The sequence below is a fragment of the Plectropomus leopardus genome, chromosome 24, assembly GCF_026936395.1.
Source record: "Plectropomus leopardus strain MGB_pleo_1.0 chromosome 24, ASM2693639v1, whole genome shotgun sequence".
NCBI classification, from domain to species: Eukaryota; Metazoa; Chordata; class Actinopteri; order Perciformes; family Serranidae; genus Plectropomus; species Plectropomus leopardus.
The window spans coordinates 16,039,832-16,049,648 of record NC_142199.1 but is presented as its reverse complement, the minus strand read 5'-3'; the positions used below and the strand labels follow the sequence as shown (position 1 = coordinate 16,049,648).

Here is a 9,817-nt window from a genome sequence, read left to right as displayed (position 1 = left end):
TTCATTTAAAATGTATTTTTTATGTCACAGAGCCATCCTGCCAAATGCTGGAAATACAAACATACAAAGGAATGATTCTTTAATCAGGAATACAAAGATAGTGGTAAGACGAGTAGACGTATACTGTCAAATTGCATAAAATGTCCAGATATGAATACAAAAACAACACAACTTATTGCACTTTCTTGGCTATAGGAATGGCTTCTTTGCTTAAGATGTAGTCAGCGACACAGGTTGGCATGTACGACAGCGGCAGCCAGAAAAGCTTGGCGTCCCAGCCTGGGGAGTAGCGGCTGCGGGGCCGGACAGCGGACACAGCGTGCTCCATACAGCCGACCACCTTCATCAGATCTCCATCACTCATCTTGGCAACTTTGTCTTTAATTAATGCTAACGCTAGGAGGGAAAATGAGTGGATATATTGATAAATTGATAAATTAATTCAAAACAAACAACTAAAATCAGAAAATCGATGATCCAAACTTACACTTTGGTAGATATTCAGGTCCATATTCATCTTTGATCTCCTGCGGCAGTCTGTCCCACAGCACCTGGACGTTCTTGCTCAGGATGGCAGTGTCGGTTACGTTTGTTTTGAAGAAGCCTGGCTCGATGCAGAGGACTTTGACACCGAAGGGCAACATATTTAACCTAAGCAGAACATTTTTATTTGGTTAGTGGTTGCCTGAAAAAGAATCTGTGCCGGCCGACTGACAAACAATTGACTGAGTGAGTTAATGTATCACCTGAGGTTGTCATTGAAAGCCTCCACGGCGTACTTGGAGACAGTGTACGGGCCGCCTGTGGCACTGATCCTCCCAAACACACTGGCTACATTGACCACCCTTCCCTGGGCCTTCTTGATTAGTGGCAGGACACTCAGGGTCACTGCGATCACCCCATTTACGTTGACGTCCAGCATGGACTTGTAGTCATCGATGTTCAGCCAGTCAGTGGGGGCGGTGGGTACGGAAACGCCTGCATTGTTCACTAGAGCCCATAAGCCTGGGAGGATAACACAGAGGACATCCAGTCAATAAAATCATGTTTAACACTTTTAAACTAAATGCGTTCATTCACAACAAGCAGCGGCCCTCTTTAAGGAACATTGTGTAAGATTTAGGGGGATTTAGTAGCACTGAACAGTAGAGATCGTAGACTGCAGACACATGAAGCTTAACCCCGTTAGATTCTTTCAGTGTTCACTGCTCAGGTTTTTACCAGGAGTCAAATTATGAGCAGAGGCCTCTTCCTTCATGTGTATTCTTTTTTTTTCTCTATTCACTTAACATCCAGACATTCAGGTGGTTTTTACTGAGAGCCGGATTATCCACAGAGGTCTCTTTGCACTGTAGAAAAAAATCTCACCAGGTGTTTTAAAACAGTAAAAATACAGAAAAAAATAATAGTCAGTGTTTGTCCGACACTCCTGTTGAAGACAGGCTGCTAACTTAACTCTGATGGAAACATGGTGGTCTTTGTAGACGAGGACCCGCTCCCTATGTCACATACTTAATACATTCTCTTCCCCTTCTGCCAATATATCCCCCTAAATCCTACACAGTGAAGCTTTAACAGAGCAGAAAAATGTAAAGCATGCCTGTACACGCTAAATACAATTAATTCAAATAATGAATACATTTTACAGTGAATGACTGTGAACATCTACCTGCAGCGTTTTCATGAACGCTGAGAAACAACAAAAGCTACATGAGGCTGTTCTCAGTATCTCAGTTTAGTTTAGATTTTGATGTGATGATGGCAATAGGTGGAAACCCAGCGGGCCACCACAGCAGTTTTATTGCAATCCATGCAATAATGTTTGAGAAACTTCCCCTTAAACCACATATGTTAACATCATGGTGGCGCGAGAGGAAGTTGGGAAAATCAATGTCAGTAGACTTCATCCTGAGGGGAACGCGAATGTTTGTACGAAATTTTATGGCAATCAATTAATCCAAAGGTTGTGGCGACATTTCAGTCTGGACCAACAAAAACAGATAACACTCCACACTCACCTCGCGCCCCCACTTTGTCCTTGATCATTGCTGCCACTTTGGCAACGCTTTCCTTCGACCGAACATCCAGGTGTGTTGTGATTAGGTTGCTGGAGCAGGACTTCTTCAGATCCTCTTCTCCCTTCTCTGTGAAACACGAGGCGATCACTCTGAAGCCCTTCTTGTCCAGATGGCGAGCCAGGAGGTTACCAAAGCCCGAGTCACAGCCTGTGATGTACACATACTTGCTGGCCTTGTCGGGGACCCGAGGCAGCTCCCTGACCCAGCGGTACAGGTAGTAGAAAACCACCAGGCCCAGCAGATACAGGTACATGGCTGTGAGAACAAAGAGGATTCAGTGCTGCATAATCATGATGATAAAGTATTTAAATATAAAATGTAACAAAACTACAATAGGCAACATTCTACCATTATATGCAATATGGTATACAAAACTGAAAAAAAGACTGTCATATCATTTTGTCTATCTTTCTGCCTCATTGAGCAAAACTCACTTCCCTGTTATTATTCTGCCAATTGCTCCAATAAAAGCAATAGACTTTGGGTGAAAAATTATATTACAACCATGGAAAGCAAGCGAGGCTGTCATGATTATCTATCCACTGCTACATTTAGTATTTGAGCAGCAGTTCAGGCAAACCAGTCGAATGGGTAGTTAGTTGTGTGTAAAAAAAAACTTACAAAAACATTACAAGCAATAGTCCACCTTCCATCTTCTCTCTTTCTCTGATCACTGTCTGTGTCGCAAGTGTTTGTCACATGTGGGGAGTGCCAACACAACTCTATGACAGGGCAAATAGGTCAGTTTAATTTAATAACACTACCACCACTACTACTATTATTAATAATTTTATAGCCTGCATTAAAGGGAAAACAAATCAAATATTGTCATCGGCAATACACTGATCAGCAAGTTAGACTGTAGAGACCATTATGTCCCCTCCAGTTGATACTGAATTGCTGTTTTTGAGTTAACTGGTGACCCCTAAGTGATTCATTTAACATTTATTTTATGTTATATTAAATGACTAAGAATACAGATCAGCTGAAACTGTACCATTGAACCAAATAGTGACCGCAATAACTGCAGGAAGTTTGGTGAAACAAGAGATTGCCTCAGAGGAAAGTTCTCAGATCTTAGTGAACAATTAGGCTTATGCCCCTTAAATTTTCTCCTCTTTATCCAAGTTCAGTGCTACTTACACATTAATGCATTACTATTACCAAAACTGTAATATCATACATAAACCTTGAAATGTATATTTATGTGTGTGTGTCTATCTATACAACTACATTTTGTGAATACACACACCTTTACTCTACCACTGCCACTAATTTCTACCTCAGAGCTTAAATGTTTCTATAAACTTCTTTTACACACTAAAACTCTGAGTAACTTCTGAATCATCTATGATAAACTAGACTGGAGGAAGACAGAACTTGCTTTCCATGACCAACTTTAAAATGACAGAATAACAGAATGTAATCTGTATTAATTTTGTCATCCGCTTATATACTAATTTAGATAATTATATTGCACAACTTGACAGTCAGAACAAACAGGGAGGAGAGCGAAGGTAGCGGATTTCAAAGTTCACGACTGTTAACCCGTGCTTTCTGTCTGATTAGCTGATTAGAAAGTCAGTGGCGTCTCTTATGGATTTGAAAACGACGTTACATTGTATATGTACAAGCTGTGTGACTTCTGTGTACTGCAGGTTATTTTTCAATGCGCGGATCACGGGATGCTTCTCAGAAAGTGCTGTACAACAATTTACAGAAAGTTTTTAAAAAATGTGCCAAACTAATTCACCGATCCCACCTGGCACGGCTCAAATCTAGCTATGCTCCTGTTGCGTAATACCAAATCAGACACAGGAACGAGTTATGATGAAGAAATGCTGTGCTGTTTGCTCCTCAGCTAAGAGCTTTCTCGCTGTTCGTGTTAACAACATAGAAAAAAAACAACACTGAGTGTCTCACCTGTGGAGCAGAGGTCTTCCTGTACTCTATGTACTGATACTGCAGTTTTATAGCAGGAAAACAGCCCGGTCCACCAATGGCAGAGGCGCAGCAGCAGCAGCCCCGAAGTCTTTCCGAGGGTGGACACGGCCAAGCGCCACCTATCGGCGAAGACAGCAACCGCAGCCGCGGAGGGTCGTTCAGCTCCGCCGCCGCCTCCGGTGACACGGCGAGTGAATGAATACATGAGTGCGGTGGAAGAGGACATACCAACACCTTTGACGTGTGTAAAAACAGCAAAAAACACCGAGTAGAAACTATCTTTTGCAAGTAAAATCCCTGCTTTCAAAACTTTTTTTTTTTTACTTAAGTAAAAGAACAAAAGTATCAAAATATACTTTATCACCGAGATAAACAACAGTTTATGAGTTCACACCTCTGAAACCTGAGAAAAATACTTTAATTTTAGTTTAGTTTTAGTTGTTGTTGATGTCCAGAAAACTATTTTTGTTACTCCTATAACTATACATCTAACATGTGAAATTATGTTACATGAAAAGAATACATATGTATATATATATATATATATATATATATATATATATATATGCATTTATGCTGAGTTTTTAAAGTTTGTTAAAATATACATTTAGAAAATATACAAATTTGTACCTTATGCCACATTACACTGTATAAACTATTATGTAAAGGATGAAATATTTAAATATGTGCATTATGCTACAGTGAACAACACATTATCTTTATAGTACAAATTAAAAAAAAGCAAAACAGCACAATACTTACAAATAATAAGTACAAACAATAGGTGCCTCATATATTAGATATATTCAATAGTGGTGCAGGTAAGAACACATAAGGATGATGAAGACTATTGCACAGATGAATACTTGCACAGAGAAGTGGTGTAATAGTTGCACAGCTAAGGCAGTGATGCATTAATGTGTTTATTACTCTGTCGCAGCTGGTTAAAGTTATTTATAAAGGAGAATAAGTAAAAAGTAGCATAAATGGAAATACTAAAGTACAAAGTAAGTGGTTAAGATCCTTAAAAATTGTACTTAAGTACAGTACTTGAGTAAATGTACTTCGGCTGTTTTCCAACACTTCATGAATTTATGTATTAATATGTAATAAATTACTGTAAATCGGGCCAAATCATCTGTGTGATGACCCTTTTACGCAAGAGAGACTCTGAAAATGTGGGAGTGTTTCTGTGCCTGAGATGTGTTTGGTTTTACTGGAGCGGTTTGTCTAAAAAGAGGAAATTATGACACCTATCCACTGTGTAAAGTATAATGTCTCTCCTCTGTAACTGCCAGGATAAAAACTGCTGCTCTCTCATTCACTGTTTTAAGGCATATGCACATTATTAACCCTTTAAAACCTGGTTGGACATCAGTTTCCTGATGCTTTGTTAAGCAGCCTTTTACAAGCTTTAATTTAATTCTTTAATTCTTGAAACATGAGCAAATTGGTTTGATTTCTTCCAAAAACAAAGTCAAAAAGGCATTGGCCAACTTTGCAAGAAATGCCCCATAAATTGCATGAAATTGGTAAATGGTGATGAAAAGAACGACCTCAAACCTGAAATTCTGCTTAAAAAAAGGAGGAGAATTAATTATCAAAAAAGGGAAAATGTCCAGAAAACTATATCAAGAATAATTTTAAACTCATAAATTTATCACTTTTATTTTTGCATTTTTTTCCTGGTAATTTTCTCGTAACTCATTTCTCGCTATGTTTATGGCCACATGTCGATGAGCCTTCTCCCCATGTTTTTGAAAGTGATCAAACCAATATGCCAACCATGTGTGTGCTGAGCATCATCTGAAGCGTTTCACAGTTTTACCACAGGGCGGCAGCAGTGTTGTTTTGTAATTCATTGTCTGTGCAGACGCTGCCTTCAGGTGCTCCTCTTTCCAATAACAGAGCTGCAATTACATGTTCCTGTACAAGTAAATGCTGCAATACTGTACTTGATGTTTCAATAGAAAATATATCATAGAAAAATCCAATAAGGTTGTTATTTTCACAGCGCTGCTGAAGAAAATGCCATTTAAATTGTTATTGCAGCCTTCAGACTTCTACACGTCGCAGTAACTCAGGAAACAAAGAAAACTGTAACATTTAAAGTTAAACTATTTTATACTGCATACATTTCGTTTATAGCTTAAATACATCTGATGGTACTGAAGTAAAGCAGTTACCTTTAGACAGACTTTACACAACATTCATACGTGGTATTGACCTTTTGAAATCTGAGCAAATTGAATTGATTTCTTTCAAAAACATGGGAAGAAGGCCACGAGCAACTAAACAAGAAATTGGCAATAAATTAATAAAACGTTTTGAGACAATGACCCAAAAATAAGAATTAAAAAAAAATTACATTAAGAAAGTGCAAAAAATATCTACGTTTTCTGTAATACAATTTTAAATATATCATTATAAGAATTCTAAGAAATTACAATTTTTTTTCTGGACATTTTTTTTCCTTTTTGTTATCTAATAATTGCAGCACAGCTTGACTAATTTTCAAGTAATTTTCTTGTCACATTTTACTTTCTTTTTTCTTTCAATTTTCCAGATATTACTTGTCTTTGTCCAGTGTTTTAGAGTGAAAGCAAACCTAATTTCTCAGGTTCCATGGATTTAAATACTTGTGAAAAGCGTCTAAACGCAGATAACAAAACTGATGTCGATCCAGCTTCTAAAGGGTTCATTTTAATTTTAATTTTTTAATTAGTTTTCATTCTCTGGCAGTGTTTTCCTCTTGCGGTTGCCCTTTCACTAAACTGAATAAAGTTCTTAATAACCTCATCCTGCACTTTTCAGCTGATGTTAAACACTCAGCTGAAGGATCCAACACAAAATCAATTATCATTTCTTTTCTTCGACATATTATCATGTTGGACATGTTCATAATTGTCCTTTTTCTGAGGGCACTTGAAGGCAGCAGTGAGTGACCGACAGTTTAAGGCCATCAGCAAGCAATCGGTTGTTTTCATGTTTAAGTGTGCAGCCCCAATCAGCCATTTTTCTAACAACATAAATCACAAGTATTATCTCCTACATCCTCTCCTACATAAGTGAGGGGCCGGATTGATAGATGGAAATTCAGAGTTTTGGTTGATTTTCAAATGATTAAAATCTGAAATATAAGCCTGTGTTTTTCCTCACTTTAATAATGGACACGAATCTTAAGCAGCACCTGAAAATGTGATACAAATGATGTTATTTTTAGCTTTTAGCAGTGTAAAAATGATATGTATTCTCCTAGATGTCGCATTCAGGGTGAATGTACAACATAAAGCTGGAAGAACTGGGAAGAGGGCAATAACCTAAATGTCAATGTGCAGCAAAATCTATACACAACTCATGCACACATGCATGTTGCAGCTTTAACAGAGACTATTATAGTCTATGATATTGTTAAATATAAACCCCTGAGTGCACTCAAGTGAGAAAAAGTGTTTTAAGAATTTCATTTCCATTTATGAGAAGAGAAATGTGTCATTTCTTCTTTTAAAAGTACACGGTCTTGCTTTAACTGATGGCTAAAGACAGCATAACTAACAAATTAACAAAAAGAGCACACTGCTATACAACGTGTGATGAAATAATGACAACCATTGAATATGTTGAAACTAAGGCTAAAAATAATAAACCTGAAAACCTATAACGTATAACGATGGTCATGAAGGCTGAGTTAACTTTACGTGTAACAGGTAATGATGCTGTATTTTTAGCTGACTCTGGTGCTACATTGTCTGTTTTAAAAGCATCAGCATTACCCAAAACGCCTACAAAAAGTGGAAAATATTACAAAACAATCTGTGCTGGTGGCAGAACCCTACACCGCACCTTTACAATGCACACCTGATGACACCACGACAAAACACTTTTTTCTGTTATCTGAGCACTGTCCTATCAATTTAAAGGGAAGAGACTTAATGTGCCATTTTGGCGTTGTGTTAACTTCACACCCAATAATCAGACTGCCTGTGAACACACAAACGCTGAGATATGACCCTGACACGCTGAAGTGTGTACATGAGCGGTCTCTCGTGCCAACTGGTGACGCTTATGTGGCAGCACGACTCACCTCATCTGAACACACACACACACACACACACACACACAAATGGCACACATGCATCATGCTTCATGCAGACTCATTGCACTGACATCACATGTGTCAGAAGGGCCAGATGAAAGTTTTGAGAAAATATGGTAAAAACAGAATCAGGAAGTCGAACGATTGTCTTTACAACATGTTTTCTGGACAAAAGAGGCTGCTGCTGTTTCTGTATCTCTGTTTCAAGTGCAGAATTAGCTGTATAAAGGTGTCCACGTGTCGCTGGCCAAGCCTGTGGGGTGGCAGTGGAAGGATTTGGGAATGTGGGTTTACACTCAGATGAAGCTGACTGACATCAGTCCCACATGTTGGGATCCCAGAACACTGTACAGTCAGAGAGGTGATGAATACAGGACGGCATTTACATCGGTTGCCTTAGTTAAGAGAACAATGAGCGTATTCCTATTTTGAATAGGACACACACCATGGTTCAAAAAACAACAATCGACATGGCTCGGTTATCCGAGGTGCCATCTGAATTATGGGCAACACATAAGTATGACGTTGGTCTGACGAAAGGTGTTACACCCCTGCTAATTCACCAAAAGTCTGATTTCCGGCCGTGCATTAAACAATACCCACTGAAACACAAAGCGCTCGAAGGAGTTAAACCCGTTTTTGATTCACTGTTGCAGGCCGGAGTCATTGTTCCTTGTGATGACTCTCCTGCACACACACCCGATTGTCCGGTAAAAAAAAATGCTGGTCAGCCAACAGAGATTTACAGGCTGTTAATGCCTCTGTCCAGCCACATCCGCCGCTAGTTTTGAATAAACACACAATCCTGTCATTAATTCTACCTGAAGCCACACATCTTTCCGTCGTGGATTTAGCGTTCTTTTCCATTCCCGTTCACAGAGACAGCTGCTTTTGTATCGTCATTTATTCCTTCACTTCTCCACCACGGTGCCCTTTTAGACTGTACAGTTATGCTTTGATGTTGAGAAGAATAAAAACAGCGTCTAATCAAAGAGGCTTAAGTGGAGTTCATGTTTTAAAGACGTCTATTACAATATTAGACCAGTTTTAGAATTTCAGAAAATAGCCAAGTTTTTTGTTGTTTTTCTTTAAGGGTTTTTGAAGCAGTTCAGCATAATTTACATCATCATTCACTTGGGAAGTTTGGCTTTGAAGATTACTTTTGTAATGCAATAAAACACTATAGTAATCCCCACTGTAAGTGAATTTATTGAGTCAACTGCCTCTTTGTGCATTGTTTTTAGTCCACTGAAGCAATCACAGCCTTGTTTTAAAGGACATTACACCAGCTATTAAAGTAACTGAAGAATTGTTGACTAAAGCTTCCGGTCGTCACTTAAATCCTATTAATCCCTGCACTAATCAGGATCTTATGAAGTCTTGGAGAAATAATTTCCACAGTCCAAATGCTACTTCAGCCAAATGTTAATGTTTAAACAGTTTGGTTGATGCTGCTTCAAGTTTATTAGTATTATCCGCCTGGTTGACAGGCAAGCCGGCGTAATAATCCCGTGTACAGTTTTAGGAACTACAGCATCCGTGTCCACACCAAGTAAACAAACAACTGGACCTTTATCTTCAAAGCCTCACATGATGTTTTCTTTCTCTGTAAAAGCACATCAGAATATGATTCTTAAACTAAATAATTTCAAGAATAGTGAATCTCCTCTTTGCCTGCTCCCTTACATAATTCTCATTT

General features: G+C 38.6%; 1 protein-coding gene across 1 annotated transcript; it reads right to left on the bottom strand.

Annotated features, from left to right (window-relative positions):
- Positions 1 to 4,153, bottom strand: LOC121962982 (retinol dehydrogenase 7-like). The gene is made up of 5 exons (XM_042513339.2): positions 4,002 to 4,153; positions 2,019 to 2,333; positions 747 to 1,005; positions 488 to 651; positions 1 to 396 (listed from the first exon to the last, which is right to left on the bottom strand). The coding sequence occupies exons 2-5, from the start codon at positions 2,329 to 2,331 to the stop codon at positions 173 to 175; spliced, it is 960 nt and encodes a 319-aa protein (XP_042369273.1). The 5' UTR covers positions 2,332 to 2,333; positions 4,002 to 4,153; the 3' UTR covers positions 1 to 172.
- Between the last annotated feature and the right edge of the window lie 5,664 nt (positions 4,154 to 9,817).

Coding starts and splice junctions, on each gene's coding strand:
- LOC121962982 (XM_042513339.2), bottom strand. CDS start 2,331: ATGTACCTGTATCTGCTGGGCCTGGTGGTTTTCTACTACCTGTACCGC. Junction 1,006..2,018: donor GGACAAAGTGGGGGCGCGAG/GTGAGTGTGGAG, acceptor TTATCCTCCCAG/GCTTATGGGCTCTAGTGAAC. Junction 652..746: donor GCTTTCAATGACAACCTCAG/GTGATACATTAA, acceptor TGTTCTGCTTAG/GTTAAATATGTTGCCCTTCG.